This window comes from Mugil cephalus, chromosome 2 (assembly GCF_022458985.1).
Source record: "Mugil cephalus isolate CIBA_MC_2020 chromosome 2, CIBA_Mcephalus_1.1, whole genome shotgun sequence".
NCBI classification, from domain to species: Eukaryota; Metazoa; Chordata; class Actinopteri; order Mugiliformes; family Mugilidae; genus Mugil; species Mugil cephalus.
The window spans coordinates 10,335,984-10,359,665 of record NC_061771.1 but is presented as its reverse complement, the minus strand read 5'-3'; the positions used below and the strand labels follow the sequence as shown (position 1 = coordinate 10,359,665).

General features: G+C 42.8%; 3 protein-coding genes across 12 annotated transcripts in view; 2 read left to right on the top strand and 1 right to left on the bottom strand.

Annotated features, from left to right (window-relative positions):
* elf2b (E74-like factor 2b (ets domain transcription factor)) overlaps window positions 1-12,433 on the top strand; it is a 16,788-nt gene extending 4,355 nt beyond the window's left edge. For 3 of the 8 annotated variants that reach the window (XM_047578523.1, XM_047578521.1, XM_047578525.1), the window contains exons 2-10: window positions 2,405-2,571; window positions 2,680-2,935; window positions 7,685-7,798; window positions 7,954-8,142; window positions 8,470-8,556; window positions 8,672-8,867; window positions 8,953-9,357; window positions 9,446-9,608; window positions 10,540-12,433. In XM_047578523.1, the coding sequence (XP_047434479.1) occupies window positions 2,497-2,571; window positions 2,680-2,935; window positions 7,685-7,798; window positions 7,954-8,142; window positions 8,470-8,556; window positions 8,672-8,867; window positions 8,953-9,357; window positions 9,446-9,608; window positions 10,540-11,139 (2,085 nt within the window). In that variant the 5' untranslated portion in view covers window positions 2,405-2,496 and the 3' untranslated portion in view covers window positions 11,140-12,433. Of the gene's footprint in view, window positions 1-1,627; window positions 1,815-2,404; window positions 2,572-2,679; window positions 2,936-4,598; window positions 4,811-7,684; window positions 7,799-7,953; window positions 8,143-8,469; window positions 8,557-8,671; window positions 8,868-8,952; window positions 9,358-9,445; window positions 9,609-10,539 lie in introns of those variants that run through there. The other 5 variants (XM_047578526.1, XM_047578524.1, XM_047578527.1 and 2 more) reach the window with 5 other exon arrangements.
* Window positions 11,860-23,682, bottom strand: part of LOC125004132 (nocturnin-like) — an 18,947-nt gene continuing 7,124 nt past the window's right edge. For 2 of the 3 annotated variants that reach the window (XM_047578535.1, XM_047578534.1), the window contains exons 2-5: window positions 15,697-15,824; window positions 15,438-15,603; window positions 13,965-14,296; window positions 11,860-13,870 (exon numbers count right to left, since the gene is read on the bottom strand). In XM_047578535.1, coding sequence (XP_047434491.1) covers window positions 13,349-13,870; window positions 13,965-14,296; window positions 15,438-15,603; window positions 15,697-15,816 — 1,140 coding nt within the window. In that variant the 5' untranslated portion in view covers window positions 15,817-15,824 and the 3' untranslated portion in view covers window positions 11,860-13,348. Of the gene's footprint in view, window positions 13,871-13,964; window positions 14,297-15,437; window positions 15,604-15,696; window positions 15,825-19,326; window positions 19,534-23,682 lie in introns of all 3 variants that reach the window. The other variant, XM_047578533.1, reaches the window with a different exon arrangement.
* LOC125004127 overlaps window positions 15,812-23,682 on the top strand; it is a 24,539-nt gene continuing 16,668 nt past the window's right edge. The window contains exon 1 of the mRNA XM_047578517.1: window positions 15,812-17,508. Coding sequence (XP_047434473.1) covers window positions 17,256-17,508 — 253 coding nt within the window. The 5' untranslated portion in view covers window positions 15,812-17,255. The remainder of the gene's footprint in view (window positions 17,509-23,682) is intronic.

Genomic DNA, 23,682 nt, shown 5'->3' with positions numbered 1-23,682 from the left:
TTTCTTCTACTGTATCAGTTCAGTGCTGTCAATAAAATTGGGTGGAAACAAATATTTTTCCTTTAAATGTCCAGCAGATGTGATGCTCCGTAGTAGACTGAACAACTTTGTCAAAATGTTTTGCTCTAAACGTGTACAGTGTCACTCAGAAGTATTTGTGCCCTTCTAAAGTTTCACATATTTTGAAAGTAGACAAGGAGGCCCAGTTAAACACTTGTTTATTTAAGAAGTTTCAGTATATGGTGCGACTCTCGTGCTGAACATAACTTCTGATCAGTCATCTACAGCTGCTAAAGGAATTTTAGCCCATTCCTCAGGGCAGGACGGCTTCAGTTCTGAGATGCTGGTTGATATTCTCACATGAACTGTTTGCTTCAAGTCCTTCCACAACATTTGTATTGGATTAAGTTCAGGACTTCTGTAACCAGGATAATTGTCTTGCCCCATGACCCGATTCATCTTACGATTCATCTCATGGACAGATGGCCTGACATTTTCTTATGAAATTCGTCGGTATATTTCAGAATTCATTGCTTCGTCAATGATGGTAACGCATCCTGGCAAAGATGCAGCAAAACAGACCCAAGCAAGAACATAATCATCCCCATGTTTCACGGACGGGATGAGGTTCTGGTGCTAGAGTGCAGTGCGACATCTTCAGATATTTAAACCAAATAATTCTCCTTGGTTTCATCCATCCACGCGTTTGTCCACATGTTTATAAAGCTGCAGAAAAGCAGAAATGTTCTTTTTGGAGAGCAGTGGCTTTGTCCTTGCCACTCACTCACACCGTGGGTGTTCAGTGTTCTCCTGATGGTGGACTCATGAACACTGACATTAGCTAATATGAGACTGAGACTATAGTATATATATAATCTTTTTTGGTCGACCACCTCTGTGGAGGTCAGCGGTCGTCATAACCCTCCTTCATGTGTTTACAATCTGTCTGACTGTTGATTTGTTGACTCCAAACTCCTTAGAGACGGTTTCTAACATTTTCTAGTCTGGTGATCAACAACAACTCTTTTTCTGAGCTACCCAGAAAGCTCCTTTGCCCGTTCCACGAACACATGAAGATGGGATTGTGAACAGGACACTGATGACACCTGAGTCTCACTACATTGACTGGAAACACGACTGAACAGATGTGCTGTAATTTGACCTTAAAATTAACCTGTAATCATAGAGGTGTTGAAATGTACACATTGCTTAGAGGTGCAAATACTATTAAGCATCACTATACATCCATTTAGCACCCATGTAAACAGTAAATGTTTAATAGTGATTACTTCAGTCAGGTTAAAACACAAGTAAGTAACACAAGTAGGTGTCAGCAGAGTATAAACGTGTTTAACAGGTCTTGAAACGTTTAAACGCAGACAAATAAATTTGTGTTTTTGTTTGTTTTGTTGCCTATCGCTGCCCTGGAGAGCAGCACAGAGCGGGAAGTGAGGGCCCGCTGGTTCTTAGCAACAGTTGCCATGGCTCCTGTCCACCCTGCCTCAGTCCTTGTACTGGACACTGTGTGTGTGTGTGTGTGTGTGTGTTTGTTGGAGGAATTATTTGGCCTGCAGTGAGTGTGTCTCTTCCTGTAATAACAGACGGCAACTTCCTGCAGGCCAAAGCCAGGAGGGAAGAGATGGTAGAGATGAGGCCTCAGCACTTGGTGATATTTAAGTGCACAGCTGAGAGAAGGTGTAGTTAATTGTGCGATATTTTGTGGAGCGTGAGCAGTATTGATGTGCCGCGCTTTCTTTTCATGGATTTAAATAAGAGTAAGAGAAGGAGACTGATGCTACCCTGACATCTGAGAGGTAAATATGTAACCACAGCTAACATCCTGTTAGCTTAGCCTAGCATAGAGACTGGAAACCGGGAGAAAGAACTAGTCTGTCTAAAACTAAACCGAAAAATTGACATCTTTAAATCTCGGTAATCGCTGTTGAGAATCTGGTTACGATTAAATAATGCCCTTTGGGATAGCCAAGGGAAATGTTATTGTTGAATGCCCACCACTCGAACTCGAAGGAATTCAGCGATCAAGGATATCAGTGAAAAGTAAAGTTTTGTTTACCAGGCTAAATTAACCCCCTCGCACACACAAAGAGACCCTATGTAATAGGTATATATAATAGATATATTTCACCTATGTAAGTCACTATACGCACACACAGTCAGTGTTTGTGTATTAATACTATACTATAATAATAATACTATTTGTCCACTCCCTCACGCTTTTTGCACATTCAAGTACTTGTGTTTCGTTCGCTCTGCTCCAAATGTACTCACTGCTGTGTGAGCATTTCAAAGTAAAACTATAATTTCTCCATGAGAGGTTTAAGAAAGTAAATAAAGTAAAAATTAGGTTGTATTAAATTGTTGTATATTGTTTCTTATTTTTCAGGGGCCATTCTTCGCCACACGGGTGGAGGCCACCAGGCAGAGACGCTGTGTGAGACACTTGACGTGAGCGCTGATCCCTGAGGAGCATGAGTCATGACCTCAGTGGTGCTGGTTGACACCGGTGGGAGAGTGGTGGAGTACGTCACAGCTGACGAGGACCCACAGCAGGTGTGTTTGACGCCCGAGTTCCTGTTGAACATCTTGCTTTCTTCCCTCGTTTCCATGCGCGTATTTTGACCGCTTTGCTGTCTTCCGACCCTCGCCTGGTTTCCCTAGCCGGAGGGAGAGTGTGAGGTGGACCTGGAGCTGGAAGGAGAGGTGGAAGGCGAGTGTGAAGCCGAGGAGACCTATGAAGAGGTACAGGAGAGAGAGGAGGCCGGAGACTACCCAGCAGTCATCGTGGAAGAGGTGCCGAGCGCCGGACTGACGGAGGAGCAAGCTTACTCAGCCCAGGTGGTGGTGTACGACGATGAGGCGTATCTCATGCAGGAAGTGGGCGATGAGCAAGAGGTGGAGACAGAAGGGGAAGCAGGTGAGACTTAAATGTTCCTATGTTTCTATGTCTCCATAACCTGTGCCATGATCTTCCCATTGACGCTCTAACGCAGTGTGCCAGATGATCACGGGGTATTCTGGCTAGCATGGTGATGGTGTCTTGCAAACGAAACTCTGAGTAAACTGGAGTCATTCTGATTTACATTCCGTTAACTTGACTATTGTACTTTGCGCTTTTGCTGTAGTAAAGATTGAAACAAAAAATACTACATTGGGGCGAAAAGTTCCACTGTAGGTAGGTTTCCAAATATGTATTATTTTATTTAAATATTAGTTTTTCAAACACAGGCGTTAGCTGCCCTGCTAACTGCTTCAGGACGACTTTTATTTTAGTTGGTGTTTTCATCCTGCTTCATGCTGGTTGCAGATATGAGGCGGACTTTCTGGAAACTGGAAACAGATTAAGCATCCTAGCCGATTACAGGACTATTGAAAATTTTAGCATGATACACAGAGCCACAATAGACTCTTACTGGGAAATATGCAGAGTTTAAATAAACTGAAATGATTCTTTATTTTACCCTTGTTACTCTATTTGATCTCCTGTAACCATTACTGTTTCAGTTACCTCTGGGACACTTATTAAGTATTTTATTACAGCAGCAGAAACGCCTTTTCCTCTTGTTGTGCTGGTTCTAAACTAATGAAAAATTTATATTTTTAACTCATTTATATGAACTTCACCCTCAGTGTAAATAGCCTTCAAGTCACACAGATCTCTGTGTCTATACACTGCCACCTTGTGGAAATTTTAAGTCAGTTAGTATTTAATGGATTGCAAATGTTTCCATTATTGACTCATTAATCATGAATAAGTCCAGTGGAACATTCTTAAATCCATTTAAATCTAAATCAGAAGCATCTTCAAGCAGAACGAAGAGTGTAGAATAATTGCTGAAATGGCACGGTAATACTTTTTTAATATTCTGTCAAATAATAAGTAGTAAATAATAATAAGTAAAATAGTTTACTAGTCATAAGGTGAGCTAGGTGCTGCCGGGGCTGTGAAACATGAAGGGGACAAAAAGAGCAGATAGAGCAAAAACACATTAGAATATGACACATTTCCAAAATAAAAGCATATAGGTAGTATGTGTGCTGCAGGAGTAGCACAATAGAAGGAGTTTGTACATGTTTGGTCTTAACTGACTCGTCTGATTAACCCAAGTTTTCTGTCAGACCTTGAACTTACATTTTTAACCACTGAATTCTCACTCAAAATGTAATCGTATAGCCAATCAGTCACAACAAAACGCTTATTTACGACCTAATATAACACTTTTTTTATTATGCAGTTGTACTTAATGTAGAATTAGTTAAATCTGATTTTTTTACTGATTAATATAAATGTTTGAGTTCACCTGGCTGATTCAAAATCAAATTAAACCTCCAAACTAAATATTATGTAAGGTAATTCTAATCCGCAGTTAAATCGGAGCCACAAACATTGCATTGTTCATTGTTGTGAACTGGAATGCCTTAGACTCTGTCTCTTGTTAGATTTTTTTTATTTTTTTTTTATCTTGTTGTTAAAATCGTAAATCGTCTAAATTGTTTTCCGAAAAGTTTGTTTTTAAAACGGCGAGCAGCTTTATTTGACGTCCTCACTACGCAATAGAAGGAGGGCGAAGGAAGGATTTCCTGTGTCGGGAGGCGGAGGGATACCTCTCTGCCGTCGTAATGCGCCCCGTTGAATTCAAAGAGATTTCCCCGTTAGCAGCGGAATGATACGAGCTAGTAGCTTCCCATACAACTCAGTTAGAAGTCAATGTGAATCTGCAGCAAGAGGAAAACATGGCGACTTCACAGCATGAGGGGCACGCTAACCAGCTCGATCTGCTCATCAGAGCCGGTAACGTATATTGAAGAACTCATAACCTCGACTCGGGAGCTAACGTCAACGCGCGGCTTTTGTTTTCAACCTCGACCGCTGAGCCTCGGCCCGCGGAGTAGTGTGGTGAAGCAATGGAGGGCAATCAGGAAGTGATCACCTTGGTTAGCAACCTGCATGGCGTTGCTACACGGCATATCAAGTCCGGTTTAAGAGGTCGAAAGCGTCCACTGGACCTATCAATCAGTGCATTTAGATAAATATCTGCATGAAGTGTGTTTTGCATGTTGAGTCGAGTTTTCTCGGGGTAGCAGTCAAATGAAGAATAACGGTTTGCAGATCGGCTCTGCACAACCAGGAAGTGTAACGATGTTGTCTTTCCTACGTCTTTGCCACGCTGTCTCAATCGGAAGGACATGTGGGTTTATTTTTACTGGCACAGATCTGGTACACAGCGTCAAATGTAACGGATATTTAATGTGATTGGCGGCTGTTGTCGTATTAAGTTGATGTGTTTATTTGCTTCAGTTTGTTTGAATAATCTGCAGGGACAGTCTCCGTACCACGAATAAACGTCTCACGTTGACATGAAAAATTATATCAGTGTTATTTTTGAAAGTTTTAGACGTGATTTTTGTGTTGTCTTCTCTGAAAGGGTCACGGGTTCTGCTGGTTTTATTTCACTGTTTTCCCCATCGTGTAGTGCAGCCTATTATTGAAGCGTGGGGCGGCCTGGCTCTCGCTTTCTTCCGTGTAGTTGTTGTGAGCGTGGCTTCAGCCTTCGACCGCACCGACCTGCTGATGCCCATTTTGTGTGATTTCACCCGTGTGCCGTGCGACTGGTTCCACAGGCGCCGTGTTGTGAAGACATTGGGTCGTTTCCGTTTGTATTTAATTAACATTTTAAAGTATTTTTGACTCTTTCCGATAGCGGAAGCGTTGTTGATGGGAGAGGGCGGGGCATATCCTCGATTGACTTCCGTTAGTCCAGTAACGTGTGCAGTAGTTTGAAACGTCAGTAGGTGTCCAATCAGATTTGAGCAGGGGCGGGCCTCGAAGTTCAGGCTCAGCCAATAGGAGAGGAGGAGGGCGTTGAGTGACAAGAGGATTTGTGAGCTTCTTCGAAGAGAACTGGAGGGAAAGGATGAGGAGTGTAAACACGGAAGTCATCAGAGGCGGCACTACTTTTTGTCGGACCTGCTTCTATTATTGGCGCCGTTACATAGCGGTACGAGTTAACAAAAAGTTTTTAAACTAAGTATTTTATATGTATACCAACACATTAAGCACATTTGTCGAAGCCATTTTGAGATAGATATATACACACATATTACAATAATGAAGACTTGTTAAAATTTCTATCAATATAAACATGCTTCAAATGTCCCAAGTATTTTTATGTATGTGTAGTTATATAGGTCAAGCCCAGCTGCAGCTTGGTGACCTTCCACCTCCTGGTAGTCTTGTTTCAGCACAAGCGCCTGTTTTCAAGGACAGCTCAGCAGGCTGCAGGGTCTCTGCTGACAGTGACCAGCATGTCCTGTTAGTTTCAGCGAGGTACTGAATGAGAGGGACAGTCTAAAGATAGACAATTTCTCTCCCCCTATGAAGTGTCCATTGCTTCGGTGGGATAGCCAAACATGGACAGCGCCGGGTGTAACAGGATCTTGTGTTTCCCACCGGTGATTGACAACAACAGCAGGTGCACTGGGTTACTTCTCAGGCTCCCAGAAGAGGGCACATGCAATTTCTCTTACAAGAGGTTAAATTCCATTTCTGAATAAAACCGTATTGTCTTCTCATAGACCAAGCAGTAATCAAGGTCTACATTTAGGGTACTGTGTGCTGACACTGGAAGAACGCTATGTGTTACTTTAGACCACTTTATTTTTGAGATTGTTTTCCCTCTTCACTAGTACAATGTCTGAAACATAGTAATTTTTTTGATGCTGAAAATGTCTCATTAGTTACCCTTAAAATGCAGATCTTTCACTAGGGGGCGCCACACATGTGAGCTTTTTGAGATCAGATAAAACTTTATTGATCCACAAAAGGTAATTAAGGCGTTATAACAACTGGGCAGAGTGGTGCCAAAATACAAGTTGGATAATAACAATTGAATAAGACAAGAAAATAAGAACTGACTATATCAAAGGCCCAAAGCCATACCAAGCTTAGGTGACTAACCAAAGTAAAGTGGTAAAACAATGTTGGGAGTTGCACTTGGGGATCAGAACAGTTAATATTGTACAGAATGACAAACTATATAATTATATTTCCTGAGTTAGTGGCAGATATTGTCAAAAGAATATTTGTGGTCTTTTAGGAAACTGCAGGATGTGCAGCGCTGTGTTTAATAATGTGAAAGAGGTGGCAGTTGGATGAAGAACGTTTGTTCAACCTGTGTTTTATTTAGGAAAATATTATGTTGGACATGCAAACACACAAACTGTGCCATAGAAATAGATATATTTCACTAAGTTGGATGACTGATGGGATTGGAGGTCATCCAGGTTTTGGATTGTACTTGGTCAGGTGGTACTTAGAATTAAAACAGCACTTGGACAGTGACTGATGGCGTTCCTCAAATCCACAAGAAAACATTGAAAAAGGAAGGGTGTTAACAGACCTATGGCCTTTGTCCTCACCTCTTTAGGTGGTCGACTAGGGCCATAGATCCTTTGTTGGTGTTCTGATTGGACTGCTGACCACCAACCTTTGGACTGTTTCCCTTTAAATCCTGACGTTCTTTATTGTTTTTACTTGTAGTTAGATTAGACAGAAATGGAGCAGCCAGAGATACTTGCACTGCACTGACACACTCACAGTCTAGCATTGGACCTTATTCCTTAATCTTGTATTTGCTAATTGATTCTGTGTATTTGTGTGTTGCAGTGGAGGCCTCTGTTCACAGCACCAGTGTCCACTGCTCTGATAAAACTATTGAAGCAGCAGAGGCTCTGCTGCGAATGGACTCACCTTCAAGTCTTCGAGAAGATCGTAGCCCAGGTAACACACACCAAGTATACTCAGAAGACATGATTGACTCAGATTAGAGAGACTTCTAGACCACGATAAACCAAAACATTGATTTGATTGATCTTCTAACAAAATGTAATGCTCATGGTCCTCTTCAACCAAACTTTACCAATGCTTCTTTCCAGAAGCTTTTGTCCCACCATGCATAGCAACACCAGACTTCCTCCACGCTGCCATGCGTCCTGACATGATTACAGGGACAGAGGTGGAGATATCGACAGAAGACTGCTGCGAGGAGGAAGACGAGGAAATGGTCACCCTGCTGGAGGAGCCGGAGCCAGAGCCTGACCACGAGCCTGTTAGAAAGAAGCGAGGTACTACACACACACAAAAAAAAAACTGCTGGGAATTTAAGTTTCTGTTATACAAGGAGAGACAAAGCTGAGGATACAGCACAGGATATTTTTGGAGCTTTTATTTCATTCAGGGTTCATTCACTATCATGAACATGCGGGGGGTTGGTTAAACCCTGGAAAAAAGGATTTGGAAGGTGGAAACTAAGTGGCAGCTCTGTGATTAACTTTACTTCACAGACTGATCCCTAAACCCCAAACAAAAGCAGCTGAAAACAGAGCGATGTCATCCAAGAGCTCCATCTAGTGGACAGCTTGCATTGTTTAAAATGTTTCATTTTATTGCAGCTGGACGGAAACCAAAGCCACATCAGACAGCTTTTTCCAACGGCTCACCGGATCTCGGCATCAAGAAGAAACCAAGAGAAGGGAAAGGTATCTAACAGCTGTGACGATAATGCCGTTCGGTCTAAATGTTGTCTTATTTATTTACTCCTCTGATGATGGTAGATTAGTATTTAGCATTGCATTAAACTACTTTGATTTCCAGCAGGGAGCACCACCTACCTCTGGGAGTTCCTGCTGGACCTCCTGCAGGATAAGAACACCTGTCCCAGGTACATCAAGTGGACCCAGAGGGAGAAGGGCATCTTCAAACTGGTGGACTCAAAGGCTGTGTCCAAACTGTGGGGGAAACACAAGAACAAGCCAGACATGAACTACGAGACCATGGGACGGGCGCTCAGGTAAAGAGTGTGTGCGGCCAAAGGAGATTTTACATTGTTTTTGTTCATCTTCAAAATCTTAACTCCTGCTCATCTTTTCGTTCAGATATTACTACCAGCGGGGCATTCTCGCTAAAGTAGAGGGTCAGCGGCTGGTTTACCAGTTCAAAGAGATGCCCAAAAACATCGTCATCATTGACGACGACAAGGTGGACCTGCCCACCTCAGACAGTCTGATGGGCTCAGACACCGTTGCGTCCTATGAGCGCGTGCCTCTGACGTCGGACGTTCTGCTCCATGCCGCCGAGCTGTCTTCCTCCAAGAAGCCCAACATCCTGCGGGGTGCTAGAGCCAATGTGGTCCCGTCTCCTGTCACTATAGCCAGCAAACCGACAGGAGGTGGAGCAGTGTCGCCGGGGATGCAGAGGATAGTGACGGTCTCGGCGGCAGCAGACGGGAGCCAGACTCAGCAGACTCAGACCACCGCCACCGCCAACGCCGCAGCTCCAAGGTCAGATTCCTCGAGATATGTGTGGGCATTGAAGAGCGTCAGTGCTAAACCAAATATGTTGACATGTGTTCTCAACTCTTGTGCGCAGGACTGTCCGGGTGGCTATGCAGGTGCCCGTAGTCATGACAACATCACTAGGTCAGAAGATCTCCACGGTTGCTGTGCAGCAGCCTGCAGGAACCACGGGAGCCGCCGGACACAGCACGCTCCTCACCAACACCGCAGCTGGCAACACCAACTCACAACAGAAGGTGAGAAAACAAATGGTAAATGAGACTTATCATATTCGAACAGGGTGACAACAGAGTTTACACTTTAAACTTTAGTGAAACTTAAAAATGATACGACAATGTTCAAAAGCCTCTTTAACTAATTTATGTGTTTTCCTGCATCTTAATGGAACATTAGTTTATCGGGCAGGAGTTAAAAATACATTTTGAAGTCAGTATTCATTTGAAGCATTCAATATGGATCTCTTAAGTCTATAAGATAAATATTTAAAAACGTCCTCTTGTTAGAAACCTCTTTACAGTCTCACAGGTTTTGTGTAACCAGCCTTGTTAGGTAACATTGACCATCTTGTGACAGTACAATGTTCTGCTGGGAAACGTTTGGACCTGGCATTCATGCAGATGTTACTTAGACATGTACAACCCACCTAGACTAGACCAGACACACCCACCCCATAACAATGACACCGCCTGACCCAGACACACACACACACAGAAAAGGTTCAGGAACAACTAAAAAATAAAAGCACGAAGAGCAGCACAAGGTGTTGACCTGGCCTCCAATTTCACTAGATCCCAAACTGATTAAGTATCTGTGGGATGATCCACAGAGGAACCAACAACACCACTAACAACATTAGGTTGCCAGACACCACAGGACACCCTCAGAAGACACATGTCCATTCTCTGAGTTTTGGAGGCACAAGGGAGATATACACAATATTATGAAGGTGGTCATAATGTTATGGTGGATCAATGTACACCACTGAACAGATCATGAAAATCTGATATTTTCCCCACTGATTTACTAACTTTGTGCAGTAAGCGTTTAAAACAGGTATTAGATAGTAAAAATGTGTTGGTGAAGCAGAGTAATTGTACGGGCTCATCATGTTAAAATATAATAACCATGTAGCTTTCCATCTGTGTAACTGTGTCTGCTTTTGGTTAGGTTGTGATCCAGACCATCCCCACGATGGTTCCAGCCACTGCAGAAAACGGAGACAAGATCACCGTCCAGCTGGCCAAGATCATCACCATCCCAGCCCATCAGTTTGCTCAGTGTCAGCTCCAGACCTCCACGGGCACGAACAAGCCCAGCGTGGGAGCCTCCCCGGCGGGCATCAGCCTCCTGGGCAGCCCCCTGACGGTCCGCGCCCTGGCGCCCGTCAGCGTCGCGTCCGGAACACAGGTGATGAGACTCACTGTGCCAGCGCAGGCGCCGCAACAGACTCTGGTGGTGTCCCAGCCGGGAAGCGCGGCGGGCGTGGTCACGGTGTCGACGGCCAATCAGACGGTGACGGCTCAGCCTCGTATCATTAGCGGCGTCATCAGTGGCTCGGAGCTGGTGATCGGAGGAGGCGGAGGACTGGCAGCAGATAAGCTGAAAGGCGCTGGCGTGCGCGTCCAGCCTGTGCAGGCGCCTGTGGCGGTCCAACAGAACCAGGCGAACCCCAAAAGCGTCCTGAACGTCAAACCAGATGCCGTGGACACTGAGGTGGTTAGCAAACTGGAAACTCCTGGCTCAAAGACAGAAGAGCCAGAGGTTTAAACATATCAAACCAGCTCCTCCTCCTCCTCTGCCAGAGGTTAGTTTGTACATTTCTGAGGTCATTTTTACTTGTACTTGTAATAACCAGCAGCAGTCTGAGAGACTTTAAAGACTCGTGAGTCATGAACCCGTCTTCACATCTTCCCTGTTGCTGCCTAGAACTTGACTGGACTGAACCGGTCTCCCTCAGAACCACACTGAAACCTGCACGGAGCCCAGCGACGTAGGGTCACACACAGACTCTATGAGGATTGGTTGGGAAAAGTAAAGGGACCAACTTTGATCACTACAGTTAATGCCTTCTAAACAGATCGCTGTCAAAGACTCAAATCAGGAGGAATCCTGAAACTGAAACACTACAAAAGACAAAACAAGGTAGATGACACGTGTGCGGTCAGACACAGCGGAAGGTGTAACACAGCTTTTTGTAGATTTTTGCCTCTACAAATTTTGAAACCAGCATTTTTATTTTATTTTTTTTGAAACTTGTGTCACTGTGCAGATGAAGTGTGGGTGGTGCTACGAGAGTGTTTAGAGAAAGAAAGAAAGAAAGCAGAGCTGCATGAAGCTCTCGCAATGAACGATGTTGGACAGAAGATGATCATGTATGTACATATATATATATCTACTATACAGTTTACGGAGCTAACGTTAACAGCCTTAGATTTAATTTTGACATTTATGTATTGTCTGAACAGTAAGCCCTTTTTTTTTGTGTGCGTGTGTGTGTGTGTGTGTACCAAGCACAGTATTATTGAAACCTCCAGGACTCATATTTGTATTATCATCAGTTCCTCTGCCTCCAGAAGGTTATATCAAAGGCCGGATTGCTTCTCATCGTCTCTAAAGGGGAAAAAAAAATCACCAATCTTAAAAAGATCTGGATTTTTTTTTTCTTTTCTTTTTTCAGACAGATTTGTTTTTCACAAGCCTGCAGTCCAGCTGTGTGCACACGCAAATGAATATGACTGAGCAGATGCATGCGGCCACAAAAAAAAGAATGAAAATAGGAATGTAACAGGAATGGTTGTTTTATTGTATAGAAAATGTCACGTTTAAGCAAAACGGCTGCAGATCCCAGGTCACTTTAACTATTGTTTCAAAGTCTGCCATGTTGGCCCCACCATTTCATTGTTTTGTTTTTTAATCTGAAAAAGAGGGAAGATGGAGAAGAAGTGTTCAGACTGAACTGTTTGTATATTCAACATTTGAAGTATATTCTATTTTGTTGTACTCTTGTTTCAAAGTGTATTAAAGTAGATTTTACTGAAATATAGGAAGACATTTGAAAGCTGACCTTTGGTGTGAATGTTTGTGTCAAGGACTTCGTTTTACTATGTCTTAGAGTCTTAGAGACATGTGGACCTTACGTCGATCAACCACATTATAAACTAATATTAAGTAGGTCTCCCCTTTGTCAGCAGAACAGCCCTGGCCCATCAAAGCATCGACTCCTCTAGACCTCTGAATGTGTGCTGTGGTGTCTGCCACCAAGATGTTAGCAGTAGATCCTTTAAGTCCTGTAAGTGGAGTTCCTGTACCATTGCTGCTATGTGGCATGGTGCACTATCCTGCTGAAGGAGGCCATAGTCATCAGAGAATGCGGTTTCCATGAAGGGGTGTACATGTTTGGCAACAACTCTTTAGCACGTGGTACGTGTTAAAGTAACATCCAAATGAATGGCGGGACTCAACGTCTCCCATCAGAACATTACCCAAAACCCTCACACTGCTTCTGCTGGATGGCCTTGTTTTAGGCAGTGGACTGGGGTCGGCTAGTTGCTCTATTTCTTGCCCTTTCAGACAGAGTATGGTCTCTCAAAACTTGCACACGTTAAAAAGAATTTCTTCCCGAAACAACATTTTAATTCACACGTCTAATGGATGATGACAGAAACAGAAATCCCTATTTTCGGTCTGTGGTACATTCACAATATGAAACACAACACCAACTACGGTCAAGTACAGTTCTGACTGGTTTGAGTACAGACAAAAGTACACAACAGTGGCCTAGTGTAGAGTACTGGGGAGATAGAGCGTGTTTGTTGCTGCGTCTTCAGACACATTTACTAAACTCCACGCTGCCTCTCTCTTGGCCTCTTCACCGTTTTGCTCGCACATAGTGTCACGTCATGTGAAGTAAACCTGTGCTGGCCGGCATCGACTCTTTAGTGTTGTCATCACTATGTGCTCGTTCACCACGACTCTTTCACTCCTTCTCCTTAAAGTGGAAGTCACAAACCAGAGAGAGGTGGTCAGACGGATAGCTAAAAGATGGAAGTCTGTTCGGCCCAATCTGTTCCTCTGTGGGCATGTCCAAAACCGCATCCACTCTCAGTGAGTCCTGGCTGTACCATATATAGTCCAGAGTGGTGCAACATTCCCCCGTCGGCCGAATCTTCCACGTTGTGTATTCTGGCTCGGTCAAACCGTCCTGGCTGAGTTTCTTATAGGCCGACTCCAAACCGAGCGGAGACGCGGTGAAACGCCGGTACACCTCTTCGTTTGGGACAGCGTTGAAGTCTCCACATATAAGCAGAGGAATGTCTGCCGTGGGGTCGTCTGCAGGGCCGCTGCCGTGCTTCTGGACCAGAGTCTGGAGCTGTCGAAGGAGGTCCGAGCCCTGAGCGCTGCGGAGCCACTCCCAGCCAGAGCGAGCCTTTAGGTGGGTCACAGCAACGCACACGTACCTTCCTGTACTGCGACAACGCAGCATCGTCACCACCGCAACCTGTGCCAAGAGAGCTTGGTGTCAGAAGTGCTCAATAGCAGCTTTTTTTTTTTTTTTTTTTTTTTCAAATGTAAGGAAGTTAATTTGTACCCACCTGGTTGGTTGGAATCCTCATAGCAGAGAGTCGTAAGCTCATGTTGTCCAGGAGCTCGAATCGTGACTGGTCGAAGAACAGTGCACAGCCGTCTGGGCCGTTGTTTCCCTCCACGTCCAGACACGGAGACCAGGGCTTTGGGCAGAAGTTGCTGCTGTAACCCAAGCCAGCCAAGACCGGCTGGAAGGTGTCATAGTAGTGATCGACCTCCTGCAGACACAGGATGTGAGGCCGGTAGGTGAGGACTTCCTCTAAGATCAGGTACTTCCTTCGGGCCCAGCTCAGTGCTTCCAGGGGACACTGGACAAAACTGTCAAGTCCTTCACCCAGAGCTGAAGAACAAGAAAAAGCGAGGTCTTATATAGGTATATAGTGTATCACAAGTCACATGTACCATGAAACTAAATGCTCATCAGCCACAACATTATAAACAATAACAACGTTCTTCATCGTTAACTTCATCTGTAGGGTCGACATTATATTTCTGCTCTCAGGTCTGTGACAGGACCAACACACAATCTATTTAAAGTCAAGTTACACTCAAGTTTCATATCCACTGATTTCGTAACAGACTGATGAAGTTGTTATTTTAGACCAATCTATTTACTAGCATAAAAAAAAAAACAGGACTGACGTATGTATATTTCACTTTTTGATCATGCATTAGAAAACAACTGTTCAGTTACACTCACTGGCCAGTTTATTAGGTACACCAGAGAAAGTGAATAGATTAATCCAACGGCCCTGCATTAATGCCCATTCATGATTGTTCTAATGTTCAGTGGATGTTGAAACTGCTTCAGAAAGATGCTGATTCAACTAGATGATCATTGTAGAGGATTTTATGAGGAGTTTATGGTGCTGTTAAACTGGACTGAATTTAAAACTGAACCGTGAAATGAAAACACAGCTGAATCAAAAACTCTTTGTTATTTTAAATTAATGCTGAATACCAGAAAATTCAAGAGGATAAGATTTAGTGCTGCACTGTTAAATCACATTAGTTTTCACTAGTGTACCTGATGAACTGGCAAGTTAGTGTATTTCAGACATGAACAGGTCAAAACTATCCACCAACTCATCAGCTGAAGCATTTTTATTCTGCTGGCTATGTTTCCATTAGTTGCCAACATTGGGTGCTTTTCCATTCAGAGTTCAAATTGGTTAAACTGTTGAAATTTTCAATTCTGACTTGGCTAGCAGTGTGAGTGAACCAGAACATTAAAGTTGCAGACAGTAAATCAAACCAATGGCATGGAAGATCCAAATGTTTGTAGAGCTGAGGAGTTGAATCATTTTCATTAGCTGATCAACTGTTAATATAAAAACACTGACTAGTTCAGGCTTAATTTGCACGAATAAGAAGCGGCGCTTCTTTCCTCAGAACTCACAGCACCGTCCACAATCAAGTCTGGAGGTATCTGCACGGACAGTTTGAAGTGATGTGACGTCACACGGTCTTAAACGGTTTACCTTGGGCGAGTATGTTCCACTGCATCACCCTGATAGGGCTGCTGGGGGCACTGTCTCCATCACTGAGATGAACGAACGTCCTGTGGAAGCGAGACGGTCGATCGCTGAGGGCCTCCTTACACTGTCGGAGCAGCTCCACTCTATCAGGGGGACACCCAGAGGACCCCTAGTGATCCAGAGAGAGAGAACTTTGACGTTTAGGGTTTATATTGGTACATCTCACAGACAAATGCAGTCTTAACAGAAGATGAAGACCCACCTGGCAGAAGTCTGGATCCAGGTTTGTGTCTGCAGGCTGGTGGGACGGAGGGAGGGGGAGAGGAGAGCTGCCGAGAGTCTGAGTCAGGGTGCCGTACAGCCGGGTGGCACCTCCACCCATCGGACACACTGGTGAAGAGAGAAAAAAAACACAAAGAGGATGAGATGTCAGATATTACTTTATTTACTGTTCCTTTGCCGCAGGTTGATAAAGAAGGATGTGACCACCTCAGAGAGGAAACAGCCGACTGTGACACAAATCCCTATTTTTATAATTCACACATTAACTGCCTCGGAAACGTGTCACATAATGACCACATGGCTGCAGCTCAGTTCTCTTTTTGTCCTCTTTCAAAAACATCTGCGGGCTCACCCGTGAGCTGCATCACTAATGAAAACTAAAAATAGCAAGGGGGCTTCCCTGGGATCACCACAGACTAATGCCGAGTCACAAACATTAAGAGGAGAGCAAATGTTTTCCAGTTAATGGCCTCCAAAGTCAGATCTCAGTGTACTCCAGCATCTGTGGGATATGCCAGACAAACAAGTTATTAATAGACGCCCCACCCCACAGGACTGAAAAGATCTGCTGCTTGTGTCTTGGTGATGATAACCAGCTACCTGCTAACGTTGGTGCTCAGCTAAACACGTAGCATGCACAGCAGCTACATCTGGAGCTTGAGCAGACTGAATCACAACAATGAGATCAAAGCGAAAACAAAAAGAGCTTAAGTCGTTGGGAAAGGCTCACCAATAATAATAAGCACTGTTGCATGAGCATACCATCTGTTTTTCTAGTTCATGCCTTTATGTGTATTGAACATGGACTGCTGCCTTTACTGAATGTTGAACTGCAGCAGGTCAAACTGGTTGTGGTTTTGTTAAGGGGCGGGAAACAGTTCATTTCTCAAAGCAGCAGACGATAAACAATACCGATCAAATGATTGTTTTGTTTACATTTTACAAACAGCATTAAACCTCCAGCTGTTTTAAGTTGTACCAAGACCATTACAGATATCTCTGTGAGCTATTTTTTTTTTTTTTAATTTTCTGGGGTCAGACATAAATTCCTGCCAGTTTTGTGGCAGCCAGATGTCCTCCATAGAGAATTTATACAAATTACATGATGGTACACTTCAGCTAATTTCAACAATAAAAATGTGCATCTTAAATGTGCACATATTCTAGACTGACCTCTGCAAGAACCATCCAAATTGCACTGGGATGAACCTGAGCCAGTGTTGCCGCCAGTGCAAACATTATACCGTGTATTGATAATTACTATTACTATTAATAATACATTAAATTTACATTTGATTTATATATTATATTATATTATATTATATTATATTATATTATATTATATTATATTATATTATATTATATTATATCCTGAGGGCTGTCAAAATTAACGCGTTGACGCAAATTCCACGTCGCGATTAACGCACGCACGTTCGGGGATTATGAACCACCATTCGACCCGTAGAGATAGCGAGCAATCCGGAAGCGTTTAAAAGAGCGCCGTGGAAAGCAAGCAGAAACAAACCTCTTTGAGCAGAAATGGCTAAAGGAAAGCGTATTTTGAACGGCAGTTTCACCTTCAAAGTCCTGCCAGATGGTTCTCTGGACAATAGCAAAGTCATTTGCATTTACTGTCGATGTGAAATGAGCTACCATCGGAGTACGTCGAGTCTCAAATACCACTTGCGGGCCAAGCACACCGCTGATACAAAGGACTCCCCTCCCCCACGGCAAAGGAAAACCAGGCACACACGGGACAGTCTGCCACAAAGACGTCTGGACAGCTTCGTCGGTAAGCGTACCGCGTCACTTCCTGCTCCTGCACTGTGCGCCCCTTGATTATTGTCTTACAGATCGCCTTAAGCTCCTCTAACATCACCAATGTCTGTATATAGTCGGCAAATACAACAAAAGAAGACTAAATAGTAGTTTATAATTAACACACACAAAAAACCAAAACACCTATTTAGTTCCTTTATTCACCCCAAACTGGGAAATTTAACAGTTGCAGCAGCAACACTATACATAATATATAATTAAATAATTAAAATAAACGATATTATTATCAAAAAAAATCACAACGTACTGTATACACAATGTTTACTAGAATTGTGAAATAAGTGAATACAATAAGAAATTAAATTGCAGTGGCTCACTCCAATTTATTTATTTTTTAAATCCTGCAACTAAACAAAGTTCTGATTAATTTTAAAGACTTAATCTCTCACATCCAAAAAAAAACTCTTGAGTTTTTAACCGAACTGTGATTGAGTGCTTAGAATGGTTGAAGTCATTATAGGTGACTTTAACACCCATGAAGGTGACATCAGTGACAGCCACAGCTCTTTATTTACTTCACTATTAGACTCAACTGTCTTTCCTCAGAACAGATTAAGTCTTTCATTGTTTTAATCACACTTCAGATCTTGTCCTGACGTACAGCATAGAAACTATCTTTAGTATTTTCTTCAGTGTTACATGCCAATACTATTAATATTATTGTTTTAGGCCCTCACTATCTGATAACATAGTTTGTCTGGATTCCTGACCTTGGCCTCCAGTGCTACTGTGAGAAACCTCTGTGTTACATTTGACCAGGATATGCCCTTTAATTCACTCATGATGCAAGTGACCAAGGCTGCTTTCATTCACCTGCGTAATATTGTCAAAATTAGGAACAACCCGTCTCAAAGTCGTGCTGAAAAACTAGTCCATGCATTTGTGTCTTCCTGGCTGGATTTCTGTAATTCATTACTGTGTGTTTGTCCTTTAAATAACCTCCAATTGATTCAAAATGCCACAGCGAGAGAGATCATATCACTCCAGTTTTAGCTTCTCTTCACTCCGTGTAAAATCTAGAATTGAATTTAAAATCCTCCTCACCTCGAGCCCCATCATATCTGACAGACCTTATTGTACCATATCACCCCAACAGAACAATTCAATCTCAGCAAGTTTGCTTTAATAAAGCCTATAGCAAGGGCTGAACTGAACATGAACTTTTTCCTGTCTCTCTCTCTCTGACCGGTCTCAAACAGATGGGTCTCCCTTTAACGATTAGGGTTCTTCCAGATAAAAGGAAGTTTTCCTTGCCAGTGTCAGTGTTTGCTCTGGGGGTCTCATGCCCTGGTTTCTGTACAGCATCATGAGACAAGTTGTTGTTGTATGAATAGAACTGAACTGAATTAAAACAACAGACTCTCAACAGTGATATAAAAATGGGTTTCTGGCTTATTCTGGACAATATTCTCGTCATTGTTTTGAATTTTGAAATGAATAATAACATACATTGACATAAAGCAATCACATTTGTCCACTCCCATGTTGATAATAGTAATAAAAAAATAAATGAAAAATATCAAGCGTTAACTAAAGAAATCATGCTATTAAATATGTGAATCTACTGACAGCACTAATTAATATATTAACACAGATGGTAGTTTACCCACATACATGTCTGTATCAGATAGTGTAGATAAATAAATCCACACAAAATATTAAAAAAAAACGTCATCTCAACCTTTTCTCTATATGGTTTAGCATCTGCCTTACCAATCAGCTTCTGAACCCCGTTCCATCTACATTAAGACAAAGAACATCTGCCTCTTACCCATGGTCTCCATCACTGTCCTCAGTTTTGTCCGCTCAAGTTAAATGTCCTTAAAGCCTCCTTTTTAATTTTACTGTCACCGGAACAGATACGTTAGTTGTCAGCTGACTGGAGTCTCCTTGGTAAGCTGAAAGCCTTTTCAGTGGAGACAGATGTGTCTCTGTGTAGGAATACAGACATCTGACTTCTCAGTGCTGCCTATAAAGCCTCAGAGAGAGAGAGAGAGTGAGAGAGAGATTAGGAATCACAAACGTCACCAGGCCATATGCACGTGAGAGCGAGAGAGAGAGAGAGAGAGAGAGAGAGACACAGAGAGGGAGAGAGATTGATTATACTGACTCGGCACTTCCTCACCTCAACGCAAACAGAGCAAAAGTGCCTAAACACGTCCTCACACCCTACCCGATGAAATACCAAAATGGCAGAATCACCACGGGAATGTTTCAGTGTTAAGCTAATCAATAACTGCTGTACAAACGCAAAACCGTGACCTAAGGAGTGCTACAATGTGTAAGGATTTTGTAACTTCCTGTTTGCCCGTGTTTCTCCATTAACAGTATCACTAGAATCTTGCAATTCACCAATGTTGCGTAGGCGTTATTTTCCGAGTAGCACGCTGTACTTTTCCAGACTCATAAAACTACAGTAAACTTAATTGCATTGAGGTTGCATAATGTAGATATAAACGCAGAGGTCATGAGATGTGACCTATTCCACCCTGAAGATCAAATAAGCGAGATCATATTGTTTTGCACAAAATGTTCCATCAAGTTTCCAGAGACTGTGGCTTTGCACAAATTGTGTTATTAATATGTTACTAAACCTTCCACCAAAACAGTACACACAGCTATCATACTGGACCATGCTGTCCTGTTGGAGTGGTTGTGGTTGACCTCTGTCAAACAAAGACGCAAAATAAAATCCGCTTCATTTATAGATGTACTGTACCAGTCAAAGGTTTTAAATGTTTTTTTTCTTTATTTTTTATAATTTCTACATAGATTAACACCAAAGACTTCAAAACTTTAAAGGAAAACATGTGGAACTGTGTTGTTAACTAAAAAGAATCTTCTACTGAGAGCACCTTTAGCTGTTGGTGACAGCTTTGTACTCTCAGCCAGCTTCATGAGGTAGTCATCACCTGGAATGATTTTCCCACAGGTCGCAGAGGTGTTGACCACCTGTCGGCTGCTTTGCCTCCACTCTGTGATCCAGCGCATCCTAAACCATCACAGCTGGGGTTAAGTTGGGCGACTGTGGGAGCCAGGTCAGCTGACAGCAGGCTGCTGCAGCGTGCCGTGTTAGCCACGCTGGTTAACCATTGAAAGAGGGAGTGTGTCCAAACTTTTGACTGGTACCGTGTTTAACCCGTCCAAGCTCTCAGCGATCAAACAGTCAGACTAGACTCTGCTGTTTTAAATGGCACCATTCAGAATCTCAGGTTGACCAGATGTTAGAGTGACAACGCTGAATCTAGATGAAACACATTTTGGGTCGTCTGCATTATTCCGTGACACAGATCTTCCACCGGTGCAACCAAGACACTGCAGCTAATCGAGCCGTCCCAGGCTCGTGAACGTTAGGACAAAGCGATATCAGGCGTCTCTATTTACATCCCTTACTCAATAACATGGAGTCTAGGAGTGTGGCTGATGCACTGATCACACAGTGCTGTGTGACACCTTAAAGTCCTGCTGATTCATGACACATGACTCGTGTTTGTGGACGGAAACCGCACAATAGCCCCACGTGTACCACGGCTACTTTCAGTGCATTTGTTTTGAGAGGGAGAGGCTCTATGTAAACCTGTGAGTGAACAGTATCTCTGATCGAGGGAGCGTCACCGTATCCTTTAGTGGCATATTGACATTTCCACATTGAAGGGCAGCTGCCTCATTACATTACAGCGCTCGAGTGGGTCTTTTTTTGTGCCAGCTGCAACACTTTCTCTGTGAGTGCCACAAGTAAGAGCATCTGTCTCGATGAATCATGTGGCAGATCCATCGCTGTTGCTATTTCTGTACTCTTATCTACAATGACGGTGTCATTTGTTTTTATAAAGCCAATTTAAAAACAACAAACGTGTGTTAGTGTTAGTGTTTTTACTCACAGTCTTAGTGCTAATTAGCAAATGTTGGCTTTGCTTTTAAACCCAAACACCTGAAGTTATTATCACAAATCTTATCTTATGCCACCCTGAATGAAATCCCAAAGCATCAGTCAATGAGAAAATCTGTCAGAGGACGGGGCAGAAAGGGTGATTTACTATCAACTAACCAAAATGGCCTAAACGTTTGAGCCACACACAAGAAAGAGGGTTGAGAGACCCATTTTTCCAGAGGATGGAGGAGAGTCAGCGGCTCTGGATGGAGACGGCAGCGAAGAGAGGCTTGGCAACACTTCATGGTGGCTGGTCAGATGATCAAAAGTTTAAGACCGTAGCTCAACAAAACCTGAAAAGCCCCTCAGAACAGAAACGTGTCCAAAAACGTCTCAGTAAAGAGTAGCTCCTCCATTCTCTAACCCTAACCCATTCTTAAACTTTTGATCAGCCTATTTCAGTTAAATTGTTGTTTTCAATAAATTGCCTGCTCAAAATTTTTGGTCTCTTGCTCCCATTTCTTGTGCAAACAGTGCAAATTCCAATTCAAGATTGTTCCTTTAGAGTGCAGCTAGAACAGGTGGTGGAAATGAACAGGTTCCTCTCAGTCTTTAACTTAATAAAACTCATGTTAACATCTAGGAGCAATGCAAAACGTGCCTCTTTTAATTGGTTATGTAATCTGCTCCTGTTTCCCTGTCATTTTCAATGTGTATGTATTTGCTCAGTGCGGCCGCGAGCTTGACAGGTTGAGACAACCACTACAATGAGGTCATGTACAGGGACACAACAGCAATGGCGCCGCCCTGTGTTTTAACAGTGAAATTTAAATGGAAAGATTTTGAAAATTCTTTCACCATCAATGTTAAAACTTCTTTAAATGATCATAACTACGTTTAGTGTTTCATGTCCTCTTAAGCGATTACCCTCTTATCTTGACCTCTATCTTGTGGTTCATGACCTATTTCCACCAACTGTGGACGGGTCAACTGACCCACTTTACTGGTAGAATTAAAATATGACATTATGTATTTTGCAGACAAAATGTCTTTTAAGTTTGCCTACATTTGTGGCATTTGTGGCACATTCACATGCACTCAGGAATCCATTAAAGGGATTTTGAACAGGCTGCTAAAAGTGACGAAGTTCTGCGTGACACTTTTCTCGTTTTACAACTGAATATTCAAAGACACATTATTTCCACAACCACTGAATCACATGATCATCTATGAGTAAACTGTGGACGTGATTCAGGAGATGCCAGCTCTGTGCGACAGTTCTCTGTAGCTCTTTGTATGGTAGCAAAGCACTCAGCACAAAATTATATAATTCACTCAATTCTTACTTTAGTTCTCCTCCCTTAGGCCTCTTCTCGACCTATCTTTATTGAACTGACTGTAGACTGGTCAACTGACCCACTTTACTGTTAGCACAGTAAATAATAATGACGTCTGTCATGTGTTTTGCAGACAGAACACATGACAGTGTCTTAAGTGTGTGTTCATTTGTAATGCACTAAGGAATCCAGTAACACAGGCCTTGAATTGCAGGAACCTCAATCAGACATCTCAACACTGACACATATGCAGACATGAATACATAAGCGTAACATTTTGTGGACTCCAAAGGGCACGTCATGTATGTTATCTAGTCGGTGGTATTAAATTGCTGCTTTACTCTTTGACCTTAAGAGAGGGAGGCTCCCCCGATACACGGTGTAGCAAACTACAACATGGAACGAAATAGTAATAATGGAGCCAGTTTGTTTTATTTTTGTGAGACATATGAGCCGCTGCATTGATCACACACTGTGTCTTTCATGACATTACGGAATTTCAAGACGCCATTAGAGTTTTATCCGACTGGTTGATCTGTATTTTGTTAAAAGTAGACTTTGTTCTCAAGCGAGATGATGCTGTGTACATGTGAGAATCAATTTAGCGAAGAACAAAATAATTCAGTCACTACTAAACATCAGAACGTTGAACGAGGCTGGTATGCCTCCAAGACAAGTCTTTACGCAGCGTTGTGGGTCTTTAAAACAATAAATTTGCTGTTGTAAAGAAGGACAATAAATGAATGATTTCCTTGTCCTGCATCCTCAGTGTGCAGCCCTAAAGTCTTTTCTCAATAATAGTTTTCAAAGCTCTCATCTCTGTAAAAGGAAAGTTAGCAGAACTGCATTACTAACGATAGTAATAAAGTAAAATATGAAGGCAAACATGTTAGTGCTCAGCTTTAAAAACCCATCCAAG